This window comes from Scleropages formosus, chromosome 11 (genome assembly GCF_900964775.1).
Source record: "Scleropages formosus chromosome 11, fSclFor1.1, whole genome shotgun sequence".
NCBI lineage: Eukaryota > Metazoa > Chordata > Actinopteri > Osteoglossiformes > Osteoglossidae > Scleropages > Scleropages formosus.
In genome coordinates, this window is record NC_041816.1 from 11,491,423 (window position 1) to 11,519,113 (window position 27,691).

A 27,691-nucleotide genomic window follows, 5' to 3' on the forward strand; every position below is an offset into this window, starting at 1 on the left:
GTTGATGGAAATAGAAAAAAAAAAGTAAAGTACATGGCTAGTCTTTTCAGAAGTTCACCACTCACTCTAAAAATGTAAGGTTAGTACATCCTTTCCTGGGCAACATATACTGTAGTGTCTAAAGACGTGCTGTTCAGGGTCCCCCATAGTGTGTGAGTGACAGAGAGTGTGTTTCTCTGATGTATGGATGAGTGACCCAGGGTAAGTAGTGTATCTAGCAGTGTAAATCATCTTGGTGAATAAGCCTGTGTGGGCTCATAACACATAGTATCCATTGTAAGTTGCTTTGGGGAAAAGTGTCTGCTAAGTGAATAAATGTAAATGTAAAAGTAAATGTAGTGGTGAGGACTGGCACCTTGTAATCTGAAGGTGCCTGGTTTGAATCCCACTCCCTCCATACCATAGTATCCTTACCCTGAACTGTTAAAGTCAGAATACCATGCTCCTGTATAAACTGGTAAATCACTGTAATACTGATTATCCAGCTTTGAAAGTCACCTTGGATAAGCACCAAAGGTTCATTGTTATTATTAATAACAACAATAATAATGTGGTTTACTTTTCCAGTGGTACCAAAGCACGCCCCCCGCCTCACACACACACACACACACACACACACACACACACACACACGGACACGCGCGCGCACACACACACACGCGCGCTGCGGTCCAGCTCCACACAGTGCCCTGTCCTGCAGTGGCTGTTGAGGGAGGACCTGGACCTTCACCACCCACTGAAACCTTCTCCGCTTTAGGAGTCCGCCGAGGTGGACTGGGGGGTGTGTGTTAGGGAACACCCTGTCACAGTCGCCAGAGCGCTAGAAAATACACATTTTCTTCATGTTCCTCGGTGTCACCGAGACTAGCCGTCATTTTCGGTCCAGGACTGGTGACTTAGTTGTGGGAACCCGGAGCTGAAGCGGACTTAAAGACTGCTAGAAAATCTCAGAGCGACGACGGTGCGTGCGGTGCGCGCGGGTCTGTTGGCGAAACCTCACAGCTCGCGCGCCAAGTGTCGGAGAGGAAGAAGCTGCAACTTTTCTGCGCTCGTCTCGGGGAACAAGAAGAGCCCGTCTCACGTGCGGAGCCCCCGGGGAAGGAGCCTGGATGGCAGCGGTGGCTGGAGGAGACTGACAGGCACTCTCCCTCCGGCTCGAACTCGACATGGAAGAACGACACCTCGACAATGACTTCGAAGAAGATGGCCTGAGAAATGGACCGCGACGCAAGGTTTGCACTAGGAGTAGGAAATCAGTGAAACACGAAACGAAATATGAAACGTGACTGTATTTACTGTGCCTGTTGTGAAAGTTGACAGATGGTGCGTGGCGCTTTAAGAGTAAATAGGCTCTGCTGTAAGAGGATTTGAGAGGGCGTCTTATTTAAAGGGGAAGGAGCCTTTTGGCTGCCTGGAGAGCGGGGGCGGCTGCGGCCGCTGGAGTTCGCACGAGTTGCCGTGTCCCTTCACACTCGTAGACTCGCAAACAGAACTAACACGTGAACTGTGTGTGCCTACACATGCACTCTGGGCGCCTGTTTACCCACTTTCACCCAGCAATGCTACCACATCCCCCGTACTGAGAGGGTGAAAAGTTGTGAGCCGCGTTTTTGCTCTAAAAATAAACGTGCATCTAATCTTTTGGACCCACACTCACTGTCATTCCCATTTGGACCGAATGTCTCTTCACGTCCAGCACGTCCCGCCTGCCTCTGCCCCCCTGGGTCTCCTGTGTGCCGTAACAGTTGGTTTACACGACACGACGTCTGAGAAGTTTTAATTTTGCCCAAGTTAACAACGCACCACAGCGCGGTATTGTGTGTGTGTAAGGAGAACTTATCATGTTGTAGCTATTTGGACGAGGTATATTTACTAAAATAGAGCTTTAGGCTGCGAATGTGTAATATTAAAGCTGCAGAATTCGCGGCAGTGTGCAGATAGATATTCACTGGATAAAACACGGATTCTAAATCTGAGGCACAGACAACAACAATCTGAATCTTAGAAAGCTTCTTCTTTATGCCTACAGTATAACCATATGACTCTGGACGGAACAAATTTCATCCATCTCTGTGCTTCTGGGTCACTGTACAAACCAGAATTTCTCGGGCTGTAAATACTTACTTAGACTACAGTACAGAATTTTTTTTTTCTCCATTTAAAATGGCGACCTCAAAACACAGATGTACTTGATAAAGTCCATTTCTGGCAGCTCCCCAGCGTCTCTCACTGATTCCTCTCTCTCTCTCTCTCTCTGTGTGTGTGTGTGGAGGGATGAATGACTGCTTCAAACAGATGTGTGGCCACTCTCGATTTGAACAGCACAAACTTATCATACTGTGTCGCCTTGTAAATATTATGCTCATTAAAAGCACATTTTCCACGTGGAAGCGGTGATCGGCCTACCGTTACCGTTGAGGTTTCGTGTTCACGACGTAGCGGCAGATCTAACGAAGGCTTGTTTTTCTCTCAAGCAACATGTCACCTGCCCTGTGGACTGCAGATGTTACGGGGAGATCACCGACTCCACATGCATTTTTTTTTTTTACCTGCCGTCAAGGTTGTGGCAGTGGGTCTCCGAGCCTGCGGAGATGTGCTTTTGCCGTGAAGCAAGTAGCCGATTGCGTAGATGTGAGGTACCGCTGTAATGGCACACTGTTTGAACATGTCTCGGCCCGTAAGTGCATCTCTGACGGATTGCTTTCTTCGAGCTGCTCCTTGGCAAGCGTGGCCCTGGAAGACTGCGTTGACTTCAGCTCCAACTGCTAAATGGAGCTTCACGATGTGAGCTTCTTCAGTGGCCAGCGGCCAACATCCACAACCATGGGCCGATGTGCGTCTCGCCAACACGATGAAAGCTATTGGTGCTGAACCGTTCGGTGCTACATTTGTGTATGGCGTTCATTTACATTTAGCTCACACTTTTCTCCAAAGCGACTTAAAAACTTGTTCTTATTTAAACCATTGGGAAATTTTTACTGGAGTAATTCCGTGTAAATACCTTGCTCAAGAAAGCTGCAGAAGGCGGTAGGAGTCAAACCCACAACCTCTGAGCCCAGAAGCAGCATCTCTAAGCACTGTGACACATTCTGACACCAACAAATGTTCCTGAAAATCATATCGTAATTACTTCCTTGTCTCTTACTCTTTTTAGTGGAATTTACAGTCATCTAAGCATTTTCTTGCTTTTTAATTTAGACCAGACACTCCTAGGGTTAGAGATATAATTGGCCCTTGACATATGGATGTCATTGCATTGCACCCTGCCGTCATGAGCCAGTTTCGTCCTTGGGTGTAGGGCTGGTCTCGCTATACACGCTGGCCACAGAGCCCTGATGAAAGGCTAGGTGCAGACTGTCCCTCCTCAAAGTGTGCGGTCAAGGTTATATTGGAAGAACAAACAATTTGTACAGTGTTATTTCTGCTTATCCAGGGTTCTCTCATATATACTGAAGCAAGGCTTCAACTGCAGGGACTTCGGCTCTTTCAGCCGATTTCGAAAGGTTAACTGCAGCTGATTGCAAATCTTATAGTTTTTGAATGGCTGCATTTCACACCACACATTGTGTGGTTTTTAACTTTTCATTTCCTTTAAGTTGTTACTTTTTCTAATGTTCTTGTCTATTATTTCATTCTGTAATAATGCTTTTTAATATGAGATTTATCAGTAACCATGCTACAGTTGTTCAGATTTGTTTTGTGAACAGCAAAGAAATCCTTTGAAGAACATTTTCTTTATTAAATAAGCAGTTTTAATTGTGTTTTACATTACATATGTCTTGAAATAATATTCATGTGTATTGTAATGTAAGAGACCAAGATTGGATCACCTTCATAGTGAATTACCATCTGTTGCTCTGTACAGATGTTTCCCCTTGACTACGTATGGTCAGTTCTCAAGCAGTCTTTCACCCCGCTCCTCACAGGAGTCTGTTTTGTCTATTGGGAATTTCAACAGATGCACAGAAACTGAGTAGCAGAAGTGTGGCAGTGTAAGGCATGTGTCTCACCCCATGTCAGCTGTACCCAAAATCTATCACACCCCACCAATACCATCTGCTTGAATTTCTGGGCAATCTACACTGATTGATAGATCCACAGCCTTGGTTTAGACCAATGCATTATACTGCGTAAACTGTTCTATGGAAAAGGATTTTTATCGATAAATATCCTCACAACCTTCATTGCATGTGGTGTATTTTTGTAGCCAGAAAATGAAAGACTTCCACAATAAGACTGTAGAGGTCAGTTTAGTGTATCTGTGATAACTTTCTCTCAAGATATTATAATGTGTTGTTCAATACTATCGGGTTTTTCTTAAAACCTATTTATGCTACTAGATACTATAATTCAGTGAATATCCATTATTCATTATCAGAGACTGCTTGTCCAATGTAGGGTTATGGTGGTCCAGAGCCTATCCTGGAAGCACAGGGCATGATGCAGAGTGCAGGGCAGTCACATCCACACTCATACATACACACACTACAGTCAGTGTACAGTCACCAGTTCACCTGAAACATATGGAAAAAGCCAGAGTACCTGAAGGAAACCCATGCGAGCAGAACGAGAATGTGCAAACTCTGCAAGCCAGAGCCGGATTCAAACCCATGTCTGAACCACAGCCCTGGAGCTGTGAGGCACCAGTGCTACTAATTGTGCCACTCAGTTAGCGAAGAATAAGTTATTGTCACAGTCTGTAATAGGCAGAGACAAACATTTTAGGAATAGAAACCTGTGGGTGTGTGACTGTATATGGCTCATGTGGACTGGCTATACTCACAAGTTGTTATAGCTGTTTACAGGTTACACTTTTGACATTTGTACATTGGCTTTCTATGACGTGTGACCACAGCACTGGGAGGACAACGCACTGCAAATGAATAGCTGGCCTTGGAAATGATATTTTGCCAACACTCCTACAGACTGCTCTGTGTCTCAGCTGAGGGGAGTAGAAATATCTCTTAAGCTACTGCAGTTTCTTTCATTTCCCCCCAGTGGAGGTACCATGGTAGTACAGGGTATTGCATTGTGGTACTAAATGTACTAGAACATTGAGAGCAACGTGTTTCTCGGATGAAGCAGTTTAGCGAGCAGCAAGTTCCAGAAGATTTATTTCAGGTACATAGAAGGAAAAATAAGAAGTGCTTTGGAATTTTCACCAGCTTCAGATCCACCTTCTGTGGACTCTGAGGAGCAAAGATGCTGATTTCCTCTGCTGATGCTGCTTGACAGCTTGTGAGTAATTTACTTGCATAGTAACTGCTCTCTCACTTAAGACACTATGACCATGTCTTGTCATGTTAGATGAGGTAATAATAAGAATGAATCATAAATAATTTGACACTGTTGATAATTGCTTATCCTGAGCCATGGTTGCAATGGTTCGGAGCCAATTCCAGAAGCATGGATAGTCATATACACACGCACACATACAACTAAGTAATTTCATCACTAGTCCATCTGAAATATGTGTCTTTGGACTGCTGGAGGAAACCAGATCATCCAGAGGAAGCCCACATATATGCAAACTGCACAGAATGAAGAGGGATTGAACCAATATCCAATTGCATAGCCCAGGCATCTTGAGGCACAATAAATGCTTAGTAATTGCTTTGTTAAAACCTCTGATAAAGCTGTGCTAAATAAAATATACCCTAAGACTTCTATTATTTTTAACTTCAAACCTTACATTAAAACTTTGAAACTTCTGTCATTTGAAATTACAGAAATAAAAATACGGAATCTCAGCACCCTCCTGTTCATGCCCATTCACTGACTGATTTGTCATGAACATGTGTAAAGTTCCTCATCTTCTTGCCACTTTCAGCTTTCTTCATTACCAATAAAAGCTTAATAACATAGACCCGAGTTCATTTATTTACGGGTTTGAGTCCGTAAATACTCGGATATAGCTGTTGTAAAAAAAAAAGGAAAAAGCATTTCTTAAGACTTAATTTTTTTTGTAATTACCACTCACTCACTATAGTAACCACTACATAATATCAAAAATCATTTCAAATGACTGCAAATAAACATACCTTGTCTGCACAAACTCCTATTCAGTACTGACTGTTAATCTTTACATTCATTTTATAAACATGTGCAATGTTCCTCATCTTGTTACTGGACACCAGCATACAAGAGCACCAGACACAAGCTGTAAACATTGGAAGCCAGCAGTACTGAGGAGGTTCCACACCCTTTTGTCTGAGTGAGTTTTACTGACAGCTACCGGCTGAGTGCATAAATACAGGTCATGTTTACTCAGAACATTCAGAAATTTGGAAAATAGATATGGGAAGAAAATGTTATTAAACATATATTAGAAAAAAACATTGTATCTTCAAAAACTTGTAACTCAAACTTTCACGACGCGAGAAGTCAGTGTATAAATTTTCTAGTGTTAAAGAAAATTCCTTTTTCTTTTTGGTGCAATTTTTGCATCTTCCATCGCTGTAGGGGATAATGGTGATATCAGTATTTGTATAGTTATTTCTTGGCTTGCAGTCTGTTGAATGGGTCATACCTTGATGTTAGGAGACAGCTTGCTATAGACATCTGTTCTACCCCAGAAAAATGTGTGCATTTGATGGAAGTGATTTTCTTATACTGTTATAATACTATTATATTTAAGTGTTTCTAGCCTTCCAGCTAGACTAAGCAACAGCTTTAATGGGACTGTGTCTTCAATGGCACATGCAGTTCAGACTTAGGGGCAGCTCCCCTCATGTTAGTGTCCTTACCTTCTCCCTTGGAAGGAACATAAAGCTTGGATTTTAATTCTCACACATCTGCCACTTAAAAATGTGTTAGCCCTTGGAAACTACAGCTACCATTCCACTCAGACATACCGAGTCTTCGGTTTTTAAAACATACCTGTCCATATTTCCTTGTTTCCTTTTCAGCCCATGAGACTCGATTAAGTGAAATTTTCGCTATATGTGGGGCCTACCGAGAACTGTGGAACTGAGCATTATGATATAGATTTGCAATAACTATATATAGACTGGTAAAATAGATTAGTATGACAGTTTGTGAGTAATTTACTTGCATAGTAACTGCTCTCTCACTTAAGACACTATGACCATGTCCTGTCCAAAATTATTAGCACCGTTGATAAAGACAAACAAAGTAAGCAGTGTGTAAAACCAACACCACAGCACAGATACACAACTATGTCAACCGCCAAAAAACTAAGACTGTTCTTCAGATACTCAAGATAAGTATTTATACTCACGCAGCAAGTGTTTGAGCACATGTACGCACAGTACAAACTGATTATGACTTTAAGTTTAAAAAACAGTCTTCACACTTTGTTGTAGTTAAATAGGTAATCCTGTGCTAAAAGAGCATGGCACGGGCTTGCTAATTCCAGACTATGTTTAAAATACAAAAAAGGAAGAATAACCATGCACTTTGAGATACAATCTGAGTGTGAAATATGGTAGAGTAGGTTTGTATTTAAGTGTCCATAATATATATGAAATGCCATAAAGCAGTTGGACATCTTGCCGCATATTTTTTTCAAAATTCCCTCTGAAGTCGAGTAACGCCCATTTTACCGACCCTTCGTCTCCGATTGGCTCGTCTTGGTTAATTTGCATTTACGTCAGTAAAGGCTGTAGGTCAATCCTTGCGGGTGCTTTTATTGGATGTACCGCTGTCAAGCCTCGCCGAAGAACTGGAAGGGCAAACGCTCGAGAGGCAGCGCAAGACTTCACAGAAAAATAGTGCATCTGCATTTACAAACAAAACAGCAAGACAATTCCTCTTCCAGCCCGAAACTTAAGGTTGTATAGCAGTTTATTTTTTGTCTTGTATAATCGCTTGATGCAGGCGTGGTAGCACTGATAATTTGACAGCCTTTACATCATTTTTTGGAGGGGGGGGGAAGAAAAATCGTGGGCCTCTGATTAAACTGGAGCTCATTTTCATTGCATTTCTTACTGTTACTTTTTGCTGCCAGACTGACAAGCGGAGTGTGAATGGAGGTCTCCCAGTGCTTTTCTCACTGTCGTTTCTTGGCAGCTGGGATGGAATGCCCGCTTTGACTGAAAAGCGCATTTTTTTGCTTGGTGGTGGTGGTGGTCGAGGGGGTGTTCAGATGAAAGGAGGACCCATCAGCCTGTTGATGATGAATCGCGCTGAAGTGAACTCGACTGCTGTCACATCAGCTGCGTGCCCTTGTTAAAGGGAACAAAAATCCTACACGATAAACGTAGAGGAAATCGGATGCGTGGCGCGTGGAAGAAAAAGGACAGAAAGGAGCACTACGTATAAAATGGATCAAGCGGGACCCTGAACCTGAGTTCGAATTTGGGGAGTGAAAAGTTCGAATTGTGGTGGTGATGATGATGATGATGATGATGATGCGGTACGAGGACGATGAAGGGAGAGCGCGCGAGGGGAACTGCGCTTGGAGCTGAACTGTCGGTTTCACGAGCGCTCCCGCCTTCATGTGTTTGTTGCCGTTTGCGATACACATGTTACGTATGATTTACTTCATGTAAAAGGCAGAAAGGAAATCTGTTTCCTGGTGGGGGGTGGGGGGGGTGGTGGAAGGAAGATATATTATTCAGGGTCACTGCAAGGGAAACTGCGAGAGCGCTTTTCGCCTCAAGATCGCGACGGAGGAATGAGGAGCCGCGCGGGGGTCTGACGCCGAGGAGGTTCGCAGAAGGGCACGCGAGCAGCACTGAGCACGAGCAACAGGGCAGAACCTGCGGTGAAGCATGGGCTGTGCTTCTAGCATTCATATCTCGGATAGGGTGGTCTATCACAGCGGAAAAGAGTCCGAAGATTCTCACTCCCCCCAGCAGAGCAACACCACCAACCAGCAAGGGAACCCAGCGCTGGGTCTCCCCCTCAAGTCATCCGCTTACAAGGTGAGTCCCGGGGCTGTACCTGCACCTCCAGAAGAGCAGGACACGGGTGTGTGTGTGTGTGTGTGTGTGTGTGTGTGCGCGCGCGCGCCTGTGATTTTTTGCGCCTGCCTGGTACAACCGTCCAAGACCATGTGCGTAATGAATTCATTCGACACAATACCCATTGTTGCTGCTGCAGGGCAGAATTATCCTCTGAATTTGTGAGCTGACAACTTTTTTTTTTTTGTTTTGGCAAACGAGAGCACATACAAATGAGCTCACGTTCACGGTTTTAGTGGCAGCGCATCAATGAGAGGGATGTTTCTTCGCGAAGAAGTTTAGCACGTTAGTCACCGGCTCTGCGAACGCTTCGTTCGGTTGTGTCCCACAGGTGGCGGCGGGACGCGCACAGGTTCACTGCGCTCCACCTCTTGTAGGTACTGTCCTTACTGTCCTCGAGCCTGCAGAGGCCATGCAAATACACACCCTATCTGTTACATTTAACCTGTTATGCTTTTTTTATTGCCACATCTTGGGTCTCCTCATAGTAGCTTCCTCTGGCTTTCAGAGTTAGAACTCTACATATTTTTACATATTCCCTTGAATGGCAGTACTGCATTTTGAACGAAACAAATGTCTTTTAATTCAATTTTTTTTAATAGGCTCTATTTGTGTATGTAAAGAGGGCTGTTACATGTTGTCAGGAACTGGTGCAGCAGTGATGTGAACAGTAGAGCTCAGATGAGCTACACAAACACTGGGAAAATACCTCTGAATCTAACCCTAACCCTTGAAGATCATAGATAATATTGGTGGTCTTCGTAGCTCCAACACAAGTCACACAACTTGCGCGTTGATGATGTCACCTCGGCTGGCGATGAGACGTTTGCAACCTAAATGCCAAGCTCGGCGAACAACTGAACGCCTCAGATCTACCCTTATTGTTCTCACAACATGCCACAAATACAGTTTTCGCCTTACTTTGCGTTGCTTAGGCTGTTACACGTTTCAGGTCAGTTTGTGGCATGAAGAATAACGAGGCAGGGATTGGAGAAGATGCACCGCCTTCGGATATTCCGATAAATGACAAGGTTGAGTTGAACGGTACAAAAAATAGCAGTGAAGAGGGGCAGTGACCCAACAGCAACTCAGGTTTTATGAACAGGCATGTAGCTGGTAGTTTTTGTATTGGTGTACAATATGTACAACTCAGTTTTCAGGAACAAAAAATGCAGAGTTGGTTCTCAAACCTCACAGCAGGCGAAACCCCAGTTTTGTCTTTTAATATTACCCCACATCAAGTGTTCATGGGTTAATACAGTCCTCTTTAAATTTCTTTTCAAACTCTGTATTTCATTTCTATCATTTTTTATGTCTGTTTAATTGTGTTCCACATCATAGATGGGCCAGCATGTAGCATACTGGTTATAGCTTTTTCCTTGTACCTGAATGATTTGGATTCAAATCCCACTTCCTGCAGCAGTACCCTTGAGCAATGTGTTAACCTTGAATTCCTGCAGTAAATTTTATCTTGCTGTGTAAATGGGCAAATAATTGTAAAAACACCTTAACATTGTAAATTGCTTTGAAAAAAAGGTGTCTGCAAAAATGAATAAAAAATAGCAATAATGAAACTTGGTTCTTCTGCCAATAGATAACAGAACAATTTTCCTTTTGAATACTGAGCCCTAGAACACATCCCATGTGCAATTTTGATATTTTAAACTATGAGAAAGGTTTGCCTTTTGATATTATTATACTGGCATGATGCTACTTTATATTTTTTTTTTTTTCTGTGAGAAAATTAAAAACAAACCTCTGTTCATGTGGATTTCCCCTCTCCTCTATGAATGTATTGATTGGAATGCAATGTTAATAATTTTCTTCAAATCTTGTAGAATACTGCAGAGAATTTTTGGTAAATACATCAGTATCTGAAGTGGAGTTACAGTACATAACCTATCTTCCCTGCCTTTGGCTGTCCTTGTCTCCAGTTGAGCCTTTGCGCCCCAAATTGCATTCAAAGCATTTGAATCATTTATGTTAAGTTGTGGCCAGTTTACAGACCTTGGTGTCATTTGATTGCATTTCATTGCCTTGAGATGTGATGCAGACACTGGTGTGAATTAAAAGTGTCTGTCTTATTTTTTTATGTTGCTGCTGCCACTTCGGACACAGTAGTATAGTATTACATTCTTTTGAACTATACAAGTGCAACTGATTGAAATGGGCTGATGGATTCCTTCGGGCAGTGTGCTTTTATCATAAAACTTTGAGCTTTATGTGCTTCCCCCCCCACAGAACTTATTACTTTTGCACTTTTGTATGTTAAGTTATGCTTAGGGACTTTGGGACGTTATATCCATTGGCAATACAGCAACAAAAAAGATCTTTAGAAATCTGTATTTTCCCCGCAAGGAATGTATTTGCACATTCCACAGTGGTTAAGGTCCCACATATGTGCATGTGTACATTCAGACACAGTTTGTCTCATTTGTGGAGTTCTCATGATTTCTCAGGTGTAGGGATTCTACATATGGTTCAGGTAAAAAGAGGACATATCCATGTGTGTTCTCATCACTGAAGCCTCGCTCTGTTGGCAAAAGATAAAATTCACATGGTTCATAACTCTCGTCAGGGAGACTCCACTGTTCTTACTGTTGATATAACCTAAAGCCACTTCTCTGTAGGACAGTTAAGGGACAGGTGGGAAACATTACCGTGGTTTAAGTTAGGATGATGTGGTGGTGCGGCAAATGGCACTGTTGTCTCACAGAACCTGGATGGTGGAAGAGGACCTGGGCTTGATTGCATCCTCAGTCTTTGCGGCTTTTGCATGTTCTCTCTTTGCATGGGTTTGCTCCAGGGTGATCTGGTTTCCTCCCACAGTCCAAAGGGGTGTTTCATGTGAACTGGCTACTCTGAATTGCCCATAGAGTGCGTGTGAGAGTGTTCATTGGTTTACAGGTTGACTCTGTCAAGCATTGTAAGTCACCTTGGGTGAAACAGTGTCAGCTGAATGTAGTATAGTGTTAACTGGAAGCTGCTTTGGTGAAAAGTGTCTGCTAAATGACTAAATAGCCACCCCCCTACTTGACTGTCGTGCACTGTTACTTTTTTAATAATGGAATTGTAATCGCAATAATAGGAACTATACTGTTTTGCATTCTGATGCCCCAGTTTATTGTACTACAAAATATTAAGATGTCAGGACATATGAATTTAGTGCTATGGCCATGTTTATATGGTACATTTGCCCTTGAAGTACTTTTTTTGCCCTTTGCCCTTAGCTGGAATGCAAAGTTATACGAGGTTGCCTGTGAAGAAATATATAGAATATTTTTTTTTTGGGGGGGGGGGCGTTGTTTCCATAGGCTAACTTGAAACATAACTTTGTTTCACACAAATTCTTTTTTTGAATTGTATTCAGTGTAAGATACTGCAAAATAATGAGCCTGTAGTGTTTGTTTATCCCTTTACTTGTACTGTTATCATGGTGCAATGACGTGGGTTGCATTCCTGGTGTGACAACAGCGTGTGACATGAAAGGCGTGTGTGAAATTGAAGCATTTGGTTTCTTGGGTTCATTGAATTTGGATGGATTGTTTCCCTTATTTGCAAGAAAGTGTTGGTGTTCCAGCTGCCCAGTACCACGTAAAAGGTTGACTTTCGAGAAAAAAAAAAAAAAAATCAGTTTACATTACAGATTTGCATATGGAGCCAAGATACCATGTATGGAAACCATTGTTGTATTTAGTTTACTTTTTACGGTGGTACAATGACTGGAGCGGTTAGTCCATTACCCTGTGGCTATGCTTTTTATTGTGTGTGTGTGTGTGTGTGTATTTTCTGTTTAATTTTATTGATTATTCTCTGAGAAACTTAGTTCAGTTCAGTATAGTTATGTTATACCTGCTATAGTCACTTTATCAATACATTATTTGATCCCAGAACGAAACGCAATCCAAATATGAAGATGTAGCTCTACTTCAACGACTTTAAAAAGGGCATATTCAGGTTGTGTGGTGTCTTTAAAGTAGCGCAGGGGCCACTCTGTACAGGAACCGATGTCTGTGGGCTTCCTGTGCTGTCAGTTATATGCACCCCATCAAGAAGCAGTAGCCAAAGTGTGTGTGCTTGCCTGTACGGTGCATGGATGAGCCGGGAAGGCGTACTAGGAGACGAGGCCCGGCGTGCTCTGGCGAGGGGTAGAGGCCAAACGGCCCGGTGATTTGTTCTGCTCTGATTTCCATGTTTCCGGAGCCGTGCCAAATGGAATCAGCTGGGGAGGAGAAGGGGAGTCGCCCTCCCCAGCCCCTGCCTCCAGGATCTCGTCGCTTTGTTTTTGCCAGAAGTCTTTTCATTGTGTCTCAGGATGCGGCACCAATTTGTCCATGTCCAAGTTTGCTCGCCCTGTGGCCTGCAACTGCACCCCCTGCCCCACCCGCTCCAGCACCACCCACTCTTGTGTGTCCACGGTGCCTTGGTCTGCAAATAAGTCCTTCCTCCACCCCCCCCCCCCCACCCCCCATCTTTTTCTGTGGAGGTGCTGAAACATGAAGTAATTTGTCTTGGCTCTTCCATCACAGAGCCCTTGCATTTTGTGAAGACTGGTTATGGAAAGCCAGCAGACAGAGAGCATGTGGAGCAAAAGTGAGAGAAGAAATTCAATTTGTAATGAAACATACCCAGGGTTGTTATGCTGCTCTCATACATTGTGTTTTGTTAACACTCGCTGCTCTCCTTCTTGGACACATGACTGGTTATTTTTACAGTATCTCTCCGAGTTGTTTTGCTGGAGCCCTGGTGAAATTGCATTTTTCCTGAGTCACCCTAAGGGACACATTGTTTGTTGTATCTTCTGAGAATCTTTGGTGCACGACTCGGGGTTCGTAATATCATTGTGTGCAAGTGTCCGTAGAGCGATGGCGAAGGAGTCTGTCTTTCCTGTCCAATAGTAGGTCACCATTTCATTATTGCATTACTGTATGTATGGAGCTTGGCTAATTTTGTAGAAATCCCCCTTGACTCAAAGTGTTTTCAGCTTCCCTTTCAGAGAGCAGAGCCCTTTCATGTGTTCCTCGTCTAAGGTGGAGCGGCACTATGATAGCTGACACTGTATCTTCGCCATTTCTAACACAGCGTTCATGCACTGATGTCCATGTGACCCCTATTTTCAGCACATGCTGTAGGACTTTGGTGACAAGGAGAGCTTTCAGGACACAAACTTCAGTAGCTGTTTGAAATATTCTTTTTATAATACTGAGCAGTTTTTTTTTTTTTTTTTTTTTTTCCCTCTCTCTCCCCCCCCCCCCCCCCTCCTCTCTAATGATCTTGTGTGTTTCTGAAGTCTTGTATTGTGAAGCCAGGGAGATTTAAACTCTTGTGTTGTCACTCACTGAAAAGTCTGCACAGTTGTACGGGCTGTAGTCTCACCATCCAGAGGTGTAGGAATGCACATCTGTTGGGATGACGTAGACTTTGTCGCGCCACCTATTGTTTCTACTGCTGTTTTCTGGCAAGTTCGGTTTCTGCCGCATTAGAGGTGGTCTATTTTAAAGGTGTTTGGCAGACGGCGAAGATGTCACAGGGTTAGAGTTTCAAGTGACTCTCCCCGCAAGGCCTGCGCTAATATCCTGCCAAAGGAGCCTTAGCCCTTCAGGACATGTGACATGGGATCAGTCCCCATCAGCACTATCTGTACCTCTGCTACAAAGGCCACTTTGGACCCGTTTTCTATACCCTGGGCCATATTTATTAAATGCGTCTCTTTGTCGTTGACACGTGGAAGTTCCTATCACAGTGGGTTTTGCTTTCTTGTTGGCCTTTAGTCTGTAAGCTCAAATCTCACGGAAAGAGCGGCACTTGCACATGAATCTGGGTGTCCTGATCAGTGCCAGCGCTGCAACTTGATGGTCGATTATAGCAATATATTTATTTCTTCTCTTTCCTGTTGTTGTTGGTGCTGTTGCTGTTGAAGGTGAGCTTTTCATAACTAAAGTTTCCCCCTCGCTGGCAGGCAGAAATGTGAGATGTCTGAGTCCTGAAAGACTGTCAAGGACACACTGGTCCGGGCCACTCTCTCTGCGATAAGGCTCAAGTACAAGGTCCTGTGATGGACTTTGTCCGTTTACCCAGACTAATATCTCTGTCAGCGCAGAGGATACAGTTTGGGGCCAGACTGCAAGGTTCTCCCTATGGAGAGCGATTCATGTAAACTGCCATGAATGAAGTGTAACGTCTCTCTGTATGGGAACTCTTCAGAGTGTACACTGTATAGCATAGTATAGTATCGGAGTGTAACACACAACGTAAACGAATCATGTTCTGAATGTTGCAGAGTTCCACAATTTTTTTTTTTTATTTTTTATAAATCTTTTCCATATAATTTTAAAGAAAAAATGTAAACACTGTGTTTTAACTGAATTGAAGTACACTTTCCCACTCAGTGTAAGTGAAATATATTTAAAGGTAGGATTGAGCAAATCGTTGCTTGTCATAAAGGACTGGATTTTGCTTTAGTTCATCTTCTCATGGTCATGTTGTTGACTACGTGTGGAGTGCATAGAGTGGGTGCTGGATAAATGGATAACAGAGCTATAAAAAAGCACTTATTTCCACCACGGTTTTCCCTATATTGTGCGGCAGTGGGCACATTTTGTATGAGCGCGTTGTGAAACGGTGAATATTCTGTACATAGTTTAGACTAAAACGAAGATGTTAAATACTGTAGTATGCTGGCCTCATGTGGTCAGCTGCAATCCACAATAATTGTTTGTAATTAACAATCAACTATATATAGGTTTCTTTATATGTTTGGCACACATTTTAGATATAAAAATAATCCTGTGCAAATGGGAACTCTATTTGGTTTTTTTTTTTTTTTTTCTGTTCTCAGTACAGTTTGATGCCTATGGATAAAATATTTGCTTATAAATATGAGCGTGGAGACAGTTTAGCCTCGTTATCCTCGGCAGTTTGAGATCATTTACTCAACTTGCCAGGCATAGTTACAGCCGCTACTACAATACTAGCAGAGCTGGAAAGGAATTGTGAATTAAAACCATGCAGTGCTAAACACAGATGTGGTAAGGCTGCCCTTTCCTTAGGTGGTCTCCCATATTGGGGTGCGCTGCCTTAATATCCAGGTCAAAGCGTTTTTCATTTCATGCTGGGACTGAGAATCGGAACATGCCAGGTTAATCCGGTGTCCGATTGCCAGCCCAGACATCCCCAGAGGTTCTCTTTTCGTAGACGCTGACTGGTGGCTTAGTCAGGCTGAACCACCTCATGAATGCATTTTGCAAGGTCTAAGTTGGGAGGCATCAGATAATTTATTCCCAAGGAGGGTCGACGCTTAGCAGGCTGATGAATTAATCCACTGTGCTGCTGTTCTTGGAGCTGCAGGAAGAGTGACGAGGGAGGCAGTCCAGCCACACCGTTGGCCCTGGCCTTCGTCTCACTTACACACACACACACATTTCTATCTCCTCTATCTCTTCCCCCTCTCCTGGTGTTCATTCTGTCACTCACCCCCCCCCCCCCGCTCCTCACGCCGTTTGTTGGCTTTTGTAACTTTCTCTTGCACATAACGAAGGATTTGTGCCCCTGATCTTGGTGGCATTTTTGGCATTCGTGACGACGGACTTCCTCCAGTCGTTGCTATTGCCACCGCTTCACAGACCCCAGGGTCTCTCGGACACAGACGGGTCAGACAGCTGCTCATGAGCTGAATCTCTAGATTAAACTAGTAGCTCTTTTCCCAGAAGCCAAATGGTGAAGTTGTTGATCATTCCTTGTGCTCATAAATATTTTAGTATTAGAATACATGGCGCAAAAATATTACATTTTAACACTTAACAGATGTCTTGAAATAAGTGTTTCGTGAAAAAATAAATTCTTATCCACCTTCATCCTTTTCAAATGAGTCCATTTCAGTAGTTTGAATTAATAACATTTTGATATAACTGTTTGTGTCTGTTGGCAAATTGTAGGTTACACCAAGTAATACATTCTGGGCTGTTTTGTACCAGTAATTATTCTTTCAAGGGAGTTCAAAGTGTTTCAGACTAATTATGCCACCACTTAGTATGCAAACAAGGCACAGCCAGAGCTACAATAATGGAGGGAAGAACAGTGCCTTTAATGTCTAAGGATGTCCTTTAGAGGAGGTGCAGTCCTACTCTTCTAGACAGTTACTCTTCGTTTATGAAACGGTGAAGCTACAGTTTGTAGAATGATACAGATGGACAGAATATGATACTCAGACTTTTTGTCTGAATTGTTTAACTTTGTCCATACTGTATACTGTACACAACAAAGTTATGGTATCTGGCTCATAAAAGTGTTACTTATGCTTTAATTCTTGTTTTTTGGCATTGTAGTGTCTGAAATTAGTTTTAGGTAATGGATTTCTAGAGCTTTCAACATTCACCTCTTCTCATGTGCTGCGATGGGAAGTTGTCACTGGGGCGAATTCCCCAGATAGCTTTTCTTTTTTTTTTTTTTTTTTTTTTTTTTTTTAAATGATATTTTAATTGCCGTTAAATTAATGGATAACCCTGTAATGTTATCTTTCACAGATGGTATTGTTAAGAGGAAAAACTGCTCCTTTTTTATAGTTTCCATTTTCATGTTCTCCTTTATTTAATTTTTTTTCCCCCCTCAACTATATTTTACCGCTCTGTTAATGTCGTATCTTTCCACCGAGGGTCTTGACCCCTCCCTTGAAAACGGACTGATTCTCCTGCCGCAGTGTCGAGATGACAGCAGGCTTGCTCTTCCTGTCCTGGATATCGTGGCGTGCAGCCTGCGTACTGGCTTGTGGCGCTTCGTTTCTGCACCGTCATGATTAACCCTGTATCTCTGCTGGCACGACACAGGAGAAACGTGATGAAGGGAGGGGAGAAGGGGCCCATGGCAAGTATGGTCTAGGTGGAGTTCGGCCCGGTGCGTTCCACACGCTCTCCAGGCTGCCTCCTTAATCGTGTCTCCATGCGCCATTCTACATTTTTGAGTCATCTCTGGCAGTTCATCTGTGTTTGCAATGCTATTACTACCTTTTAAATGGGGAAAATAGCATTTCAATGATTTATTGATGATGCAAATATGAACTTATCTCAGAGCAGTGTTTCCTTAGTACACTGTCTTTGTAAGCCTACCACTTTATCAAGACTTCTTGTCAAAGATGGTTTGAGAAAGGTCTGTGTCTTAAGGGCATTATCTGAGTTTTGGTTCTAAAGCAAGGTCTGATGATACAGATATTTTAATTATGTCCAGAATAGGCACAGTAAGTACTGCCAGTGAATCTTTAAGTCATTTAGTAGATTTGTTTGTTGTAGACATTGCTTCTTGTGCTTGCTTCCTCTCATAAAAATGCTAAAGTGTTTTGCTGTCATTGGGTGCCTTTATGGAAAGACTCTATAGTAAGTGGAGACTTCATCGAAGCTCTGGTGTGACTATGAAATCACTGCAAGTAATACTACGTGAAATGCGCACACACACACTGTCTGAAACTGCTTGTCCCGAGCGGGGTCATGGTGAGCCAGAGCCTAACCCGACAACACAGGACGCAAGGCTGGAGGGGGAGGGGACACACCCAGGACAAAGGGCCGGTCCATCACAAGGCACCCCAAATGGGACTCGAACCCCAGACCCACCAGAGTGCAGCACCTGGCCGAACCCACTGCGCCACAGTGCCCCTGGGTGAAATGCATATTGACATAAAATTTCTTCTGATTGAGCTGTGAGTCATTATTATAGCTTCATAGTGGGTCCAATTGTTTCTGTTTAGAAGCAAGATTGAAACATGACTATATATTCGGCAGTGTTTTAAATGCTTTTGTGTGTCCAGTTGAGCAGCTGTCTGTTGGCAAATTCAATTTTTTTTGTCAAATATGTCAACAAATACATATTTAACAGATAGAAAAGGTCATCCTTGAAAGGATTGTGCATCTGTGCATTTCTTATTTGTGTTTAAGCCCTGCGCTTTAAGCTACATTTATACTAGTTTGTTGGCATTACTGATATTACCTTAAATATGTGCCTGTATGAATAAAGTACACCTGTTTCTTGCATATTGGGGTTAATTTGTTAAATGAAATCACCCTGTTAGGTGAATTCCTGCTCTGAAGGGATTGAGTTACCATTATTTGTCTTTTGGAGGGGTGCGGTGGCGCAGTGGGTTGGACCGGGTCCTGCTCTCCGGTGGGTCTGGGGTTTGAGTCCCACTTGGGGTGCCTTGCGACGGACTGGCGTCCCGTCCTGGGTGTCCCCCCTCCCCCTCCGGCCTTAAGCCCTGTGTTACCGGGTAGGCTCCGGTTCCCCACGACCCCATATGGGACAAGCGGTTCTGAAAATTGTGTGTGTGTGTGTGTGTGTGTGTGTGTGTGTGTGTCTTTCACTCACTCACTTTTGTTAACTGCTTTTCCTGGTTCCCAGGCATAAAATATACCACCTAAATTTAAATTCCGAAATAAAAGGTGTATGTATGCATTTACATTTATTCATTTAGCAGACACCTTTGTACGAAGCGACATACATCCCAGCAAAAGAACAATTTATGCTGGGCCGTACATCGCTTTGCATTACAGTGATAACACTATAACATAACAAAAATGATTATTTATAGCTTACACACACACACACATTGTCTGAAACCGCTTGTCTCAAGCGGGGTTGCGGCAAGTCAGAGACAAACCCACCAACACAGCGCGTATGGCTGGAGGGGGAGGGGACACACCCAGGACAGGACGCCAGGTCGTCACAAGGCACCCCAAACGGGACTCGAACCCCAGACCTGTCAGAGAGCAGGACCTGGTCAAACCCGCTGTACCACTGCACCCCTCTCTTCATTATGGAGAACTGCTCATCATGGTGGTTATGGGGGTCTGTAGCTTTTTCTGTAAGTATAGAGTGAGAGGCAAGGTATGAGCCTATTTCTTGACAAGATACCAGTCCACTGCAAGGCAGTCCTGCACTCCTTTTAACTTTTTTTTTTTTTTTTTTTCCTCCTCTCTCTCTTCTTCTCCTCCATACAAACTCCAAATAAATTGAGCTGGATTTGAAGCCCTATGCCTTTTGCACTTTCTTTTTAATCTTTTGTTTTTTTTTAAGGGACATTTTTGTAATTTGGCTCACAGACATTTATGATATAAAGAAAGTTTGGAAGATCGCTACCTATGTGTCTCACTCTACAATGCACATGGACACTGTGGGATTAGAGGTGCTCTATAGCATTACTAATAAATGATTTGACACTAGATTATCCTCATTTTGTCGTGAGATTAACTCTTTATGATAGCAGTTTTTGAATTCAGAGCAAGGCAGAGATTAATAATAAATTTAGCGAGGAAATGGCCTGATTGACATCACTGAGGGACAAAACCCTTTTGATTTTAGATGCCAAGTATATATCTGTCCCAAAACATCTGATACTAGTGGTAAAGCTGTTGTACGGAATAAAATACCCATTATATGAATAAACAGTATATATTTTCATAAGCCATTGTAGTGGTTTGTAGTTGTACTGAAGTGTGCAATGTAAGGGCTGAATGTACATATATTAAAATATATTTACATTTTGTTTCATTACAGTACGTTAGCATACTGCATGCAAGGAAAGTATTTTTTCCTGACTACATTTGAACCCCACTGCATTGTGGATATGGTCAGTGTGTAAACTCAGTACACACAACTACTGGCAGTGTCATTCTGCATAATAAATTCAGGTTCAGGCTGTGTTGTGTTGGTTTCCTGTATGACTGCATTTTGCAGTTCTGGAAAAGATCTGATTGTCTGTAACATAAGGAGTGTCCGGACCTCCTTTGGTGTCTGCTTACATCAGCACTTTTATTTATCTTAATCAAGAATCTCCATTAAACAGTGGAAGGCCAACCTTGCATCCTCTTTCCTTATTGTGGGTTACAAAATGCTGGGGCGGGGAGTTTAAGCAACACTTTTCCTTGTTTAAAAACGTAGAACATTGGTTGCCTGGGAAAGTGTCAGCTAAGGTGAGTGCACTGTACAAACAGACCTACCCATTGTGTTTTAAATAGTAGTCAGAAAGAAGGCTGCATTCAAGTCTGCCTTTCCCTCAAGGTTAAAAAGTCTGAATCATGAGATGGCATGTGATAGCTTCTTAAGGTTGTTGAAACAGTGGTCCAAAAGAGGACACCATTAGTGTTTACTTTGTAGTTGGCCTCAATTCGCTTTCCAGAACTAACTGGAATGTATATCTGACGCTCACACCAGTGTTCCATCGTGATCCTCATGCTCTGCACCTCTTGCTTGTGTTTCCATCCCAGGTTTCTGTCCTTGATCTGTGTGTGCACGTGCGTGCGTTTTCCTGTTTTAATTGTTTGTACTTGGATTCATCTGTGTCTGTTTTTAAGGATACTTTAAATGCCTCGGAAGTTAAAACACAAATTTCGTTTTGTACGAAAGAAGGCTGTAATGCTCTTTAACTCATTTTATTATAGGGTGCATCAGTAGGAAGGCTTATTTTATATATTTCAAACAGAGGACAAGTTAGCTTTTCAGATTTGGTTTGTAATGAATACATCACTTAATTTAGCAGAAGTGACTTACAGCTCAGGGTACACAAGTGCATTTCACAGCAGATGTATACATTTACCAAGCCACATGATTATCAAAGCATGGTTTCTTTTGTTTTGATACTACTGTTTTTTTTTTTTTTTTTTTTTTGCCAGCATTCATTACTTGAGTAGCTGCCTACAGAATTGTGAGTCAGTGGGAAATGCAAAGATGATCGTGACTGAGGGTGTAATGTAAATGTATGTAGCTGTTGGGAGATCAGGAGAGACACAAGTCTCATAGAGATGCTTTGAGGTACTCAGTTGGCTGTTGCAAGGGACTCAACAGTTGTGAATGAGCCAAGGAGCTCATTTCACAATATCTGAGCCAAGAAACAGAGGTTAGGGTTAGAGCTGCTGCCTTTGAACCTGAAGGACCCTGGTTTGCTTCCTACCTCCAGCTGTCGTACCCATGAGCAAAGACCCTAAATTGCAAAAGAAAATGACCAAGCTGTATAAAACGGTCAGTCGTTGTAAGGAGCTTAACAATTTAAGTTTCTTTGGAGAGCAGCATCACCTAAATGAATAAAGGTAATGTAAAACAAAGAATCTATTTTTGGCCCCTTGTGAGTGAGACCACCAAATGACCAGAGGAGGATGAGCACAGTACACCTACTGGGAATATTATATGGGGAATATTCTTCACAAAGCCCAGACCAGAAATTAATCCGTTTCTTGAGGATTGATAGTTTGGACACTTATTTTGATCTTGAGTTTGCATAGCATGTAATGGACTGTGCGTGGATACATCTAGTTTGGCTGTTTTTGGCTGTACTCCCTGAATTTTAAATAATTTTGTTGTTTCAGAGCCATGGTCATATTTAATAATTGACATAACAAGCGTAATACTGTACTATCCATAATATAAACTGCCCATCCTCCTTTTCGCTGACAAACTTACATTTTGGTGTTTTTTTTATTAAGTCAGGCAAGCATAATGGTCCCATCATTTAGAAGAAACTAAAAGTACTTCCTGGTTTTAGCAGATCATCTTTACAGGGCTTACAATGAACCTGGACGATGAATGTGTATTCGAAGACCCATTGCATGTTTGTCTTGCATTGAAGAGGCCTCCTGCTGCGTGGTCTGTTGAACTGAAGCTCCTGAAACTACATGAAGCCAGCATTCTGGAGCAGGTGTTGGTTGTTGTGAGACTTGGCCTCTTACTCGTGCTACAAACCACAGAGTAAATAAGCGAGGTCAAAATCCACAGGCACAGGAGCCAAGTCAGGAATGCGGCATTGAAAGAAACATTGAGGCTTGCAGACTTATAGAATACAAATTTAGCATCCGGTGAAGCATCATGAAGGAAGGCAGTAACGATGGGGAAGAATGCACACAAGCATGGGGAAACTGGGCCAAATCATCAACACAGAGAGAGCCAAAAAAACTGGAGTGCACACACCAAGGGGCTGCTCTTAAAGAGACAGTGCACCTTTGGCAGCACCGAAGCTAACTAGTCAGCTGTAGGCTTTTCTTTTCCTCAAAGTGCAATGACAGTTCTAGGCCTTTTTTTAAAAATTTTTTTTTTTTTTTTTTTCCTCCCCCCTGTGTGACCACTAATCCCAGTTAAATATATTTTTCTTTTGTCAGTGATGTAAACAATACCGCAACATTTCTGCTGTTGTATTCAAATTTTGTTTTATGTCTCATGGTGCCTGTAATTAAATATGTATAATTAATATTTACATTCTACATTTATTCACTTAGCAGATGCTTTTAATTTATTTGGCTTTTGTTTTGCATGTTTGTCTTCAGTGTGTAACACTGTGCAAGTTGCTGGAGTAAGTTCCAGCTATTTAAGAAGCTATATTCATTACATTGACACAAAATGTTTGAAATAACTGCTTACAGTTACATTTTGGAAATTGTTCTGCATGTACAGTCTTGGTGCAGTATGCGTACATTTTCGTATGTCGTTTCAGATTTATTTGGTAATTAAATTTCTTTGATACTACATTTCTAATGGGAGTGCTACTGATTAATATGTCCGTGGGGCACAATAAGTTATTGAGCTGTTTAATTACCTGGAAGGGACCATAAGCCTTGAAATTACAAGTGTTTCCTTCCCTATTGTACTACCTGCTGCCCAACAGGTTTGTGTGTGTTGGTTTTACTGGATTAGTTAGGTTTCTTGAGGGCACTCCTGGTAGCTGTCTGATGGATTCAGAATGTTCTTTTGTCAGTGGAGTAAAATTACACCCAAGCATGAGTGTGCGAGATCAAGGGGATATTTTAAGATTACCACGTCCTAATCGGCTCTTACTCCAGGTAGGGCCAAAAATACCTTGGCGCTGAATAAGAAGGCCAGAGATGTTGTTTAGAGTGGATCTGATTAATTCCCTTGCCTTGTATGGATTCCTTCACCCCATTTCATAACTCCACCAAGTTCAGCATTTATCTGGTTAAAAGAATAAACAAAAAACATAAACATTCATGGCTGTGGTGTGTGGCTTCCAAAGGTGGTTTTATTTTCCTGGATTTCGGCATAAAAACATGCGGGTGACCTGTTTTAGTGCTTACTCATAGTATTGGTGCTTTTAAAGAAGGCAGGCAAACCTTAAGGCTACAGCTTCATTTTCAGTTTGTGACATGTCAGTAACACGGAGGCTTGCCATTATTGCGAAAAGTGGCGAGAGCCCGTCATGTGCGAGCCCAGTGGTATCGCTGCACGAAGGGCTTTTGCAGTGGGAGATTGTTATGTGGGAGTTGATGCAACAGCACTGACATGCTTCTCCAAGCAGAAATGGGCTTCCCAGAGCTTGTTGTGTAACCATGATCACCTGACCCACTGCGCCTTGAGGTACAGTAGCTTTTTTGCTCACTCTCTTATGTCAGATTTCATTCTGCTCTAGTTGACAGCACCTCTCTTGGCAGCTGTCCTCAGTTACTACAGGTGTCTGAAGGTTGGAGGCAGTCTCTGTAGCATGAATAAAGGATGTGTCTTTCATTGAGGGTTCAGATGTAAATGAGCAGCCAGCATCAGTCTCCAGTTTTCAGCTGGCACGTTCTACCTTATGTGGAAACTGCTTTCTTCAGTTCTGTTTTTGCTGAAGTGCTTGTGCAGTTAAAAAGAGGTTATTAGGATATAGCGCGTTGCCTACGAATGGATCAACGTTTAAACAGTTTTACACACACACACACACACACACACACACACACACACACATCGTCTGAACTGCTTGTCCCATACGGGGTCGCGGAGAGCCGGAGCCTAACCCGGCAACACAGGGCGTAAGGCTGGAGGGGAACGTGACACACCCAGGACAGGACGCCAGTCCGTAGCAAGGCACCCCAAGCAGGACTTGAACCCTAGACCCGCCAGAGAGCAGGACCTGGCCAAACCCGCCGAACCACCGCGCCTCCTATTGCCCACTAATAGTTTTATAATAAAGGATTTTTTTTTCTTAAAATATGAAAAACTTTACTTGAATACAAGATTATATGCAAAATGTAGTCTATGAACGGTTGTGAAAGTAAACAAAATTGTTGCATCATTTTTACATTGTAGTTTGTTAGTTTTAACATAGGAACATTTTGTGCAGTAATGATACATTATCAAGATTTTCAGATAACTGCAAACATTTTATCTGTTCATTTTAAATATGATTTTTTTTTTTTTTTTTGGGGGGGGGGTGTATTTAGGAGTCATTACACTGTGATGCATTGTGTTGTGCATTTTAACCTGTGATTAACCAAGTTCATCCTCCACATTCTTCATGATTCATGACACTGGCTCACTGACAAAATGCATTTTTTTAAACAAGCACCTTACATCTGTTACTGAAACATACAAGTTCCATTTGTCTATGTACTGTATGTATGTACTTCATGTAAAGACGGTAAGTGAAAATTTAAGTGATTTGTAAGCATGGCTTATTTCATTAACCTTTTCTGACATAAATTTGTCATGCACAATGACAATGTATAAAAGTTGCATGAGCTGATTCTTACTGTGAGTGGCAGTGGTGAGCTCTTCCTAAAGAAAGACGCACATGTTGAATTTGCCTTCTCCACAACGCGTTTCTGAGATTTTCATATAGGATTTCTGCCATCATACGCGTCAGTGTGACTCCATTCAGGTGCACAATGTTTGCACGTCCATTTTATCTGGTGAGGCAAGAGATAAAATTGCGGACGGAGCGAGGGTCAGAGTGCTCCCGCGGTACGATGGCATACGTTAATGGGGCATGGGTAACACAAAGGCCCTGGTCTTACGTTGGCGTGTGGTGGTGACGGTGGGAACTCTTCTGGTTATCTGTGAGACTTGCCCACCCAAGTATAAATGAGTAGAACGCTTGGTGAGGGCTTGCTGAGCTCCATAAAACTTTTCTGTGTCGCAAAGTTTGTGCGAGTAGATGCGAATTGAATTTGTTACCCTAATGTGAAGGGGTAGAGATTCCCTCCCCCACAGTAAATTTAGATTGTTTTTAAAGAGCCAAAATCATAAATATACTGAAATGCAGTTCTTTAAACCAAATGGCCTTTTAATGTACAAAGCATTTCTGTGAATACAGTGTTAATGTGGTTAGGGATGAGAGTCCCCATTTTAAAAAAACAAAAAAAAAAGTTTTCGTCCAGCTGGTTTATCGCTATTTGAGCACTACTTTTTTTATGACTTAGTCACTGGGTATTGCTATCAAATGCTATACTGTATATTGTAGTAGCTAATGAAGCCCCTAAAGTCATTTGCTAAAAGTAGGAGTATTGCAACCTCTTTCCCCATATCTGCACCTCAGTGCTGTGCTGCATTACTGACAGTTTTTACTGCCACCACACAACACGGATAACTCACTAACTTTCTGGCACAAATGTAATCCACATCTCTTCCTTTTGACCAATCAACAATTTCCGCTGGAATGTTTGTCGTGGAAATTACTTGACATGTCTTCACTTGGCTTTGGCTTTAGAAACCCATGAAATGCAGATTTTTTTTTTTTTTTTTTGGATTTTTCTCTTATTGCCTTCAGGTCAGTAAAATATAGGTATGTTTTCATGGGAAGACAAAGCAGTCATAGGTGGTGTGAGGGAGAATGGTCTTGGTCTGGAGACTCGCTGCGATTTATGCCTCCTGTGTCAACAGTCAGTACAGCTCTGAGAATCTCTGAAGCATCTTTGAGGCACAGTTACCAGATTGTTCATAGAACTCAGTTGTGAGGCTCACCAGTTTGTGATGCTGCTTGACGTGAACGGGTCACAGCCCTGAGAAAATTATTAATGACCCAAAAGATTTTTGGAAGCAAGACGAGAATTTAGAATTTTGCTCTACTGTTTCTTTACAGAAATGTGGGATTTCCACTATGGTGAAGGCTTATGTTCAGCACCATCACCTTCTCTGTAATGTTTTGGTGATGGCCATTCTTTTCCTTATAGCCTTTCCTGCTGTGTGCAGAATGTTTTGGTATTTGTATGGTGTGATCTGTGCTGTGGATTGAGGACACGGATCCAAGATGGCCTACTTTTCCAAAGCAGTGACGCACGTTCTGCTTCACTGCAGGCAGACGTGGTCACTGTCCTGAATACATTAACGTGTTTGAATTGAAGATGGACTCATCTGAGATTTTGTTCCTGCTCCTCTTTGTTGACTCTGCAGGCATTGAGTGTAAAATCGGAAGTGCAAGAGTATTGGGGCCATACTGTGGTTCACAAATGTATGCAACCACCAAGAGGCTATAGCTCATGTTTAAATATACACTTTCTGTCCCAGGCATCTTCTTGTAATATACAGTATGTAAAGACAGGCTTTTCTTCAGATTTCCCTGCAACTAGAGATAACCTCTAATGATTTTTGATATGATTCGAAGAGACATCTCATATGCAGAGGTTTCACTGTGCACAGGTCATAACACTTGGCAGTACGTGTTTGCGGCTCCAGTGGCATATAGTGTGTTAATGCTGGCTTGCAAGTGGGACACTTGTTCTTTCCCCATGGTTTTGGCAAAAGAACAAGTGCATCTACAGCTAAGAGTTATGTGGTGCCTTGCTTCCTTAAGTGTCTGAATCCAGCTGTTGAAGCTTTTGCTGTTTCTGTCATGCATTGGCATATTTAATGCTATCCTATCCTGGGTCATTTAGGTTTTTGATTTCCAGCTTCAAAGAGTCTAGTTTCTATGGAACAGTGAGCTGAAACATTTGGCATCTGTTGGGGAGGTCTCTGATTTAATGTTAATACATTGCAGTCAGTGTAAGTGCAGTGAATGTGAAGCAGGTATGCTATGGATATTCCACTGG

General features: G+C 42.4%; 1 protein-coding gene across 3 annotated transcripts in view; it reads left to right on the forward strand.

Moving 5' to 3' along the window:
• The first annotated feature begins 644 nt into the window (after positions 1-644).
• LOC108941181 (high affinity cAMP-specific and IBMX-insensitive 3',5'-cyclic phosphodiesterase 8A-like) overlaps positions 645-27,691 on the forward strand; it is a 55,784-nt gene continuing 28,737 nt past the window's right edge. The window contains exon 1 of one of the 3 annotated variants that reach the window (XM_018763814.2): positions 645-1,232. In XM_018763814.2, coding sequence (XP_018619330.1) covers positions 1,167-1,232 — 66 coding nt within the window. In that variant the 5' untranslated portion in view covers positions 645-1,166. Of the gene's footprint in view, positions 1,233-7,678; positions 8,889-27,691 lie in introns of those variants that run through there. The other 2 variants (XM_018763815.2, XM_018763813.2) reach the window with 2 other exon arrangements.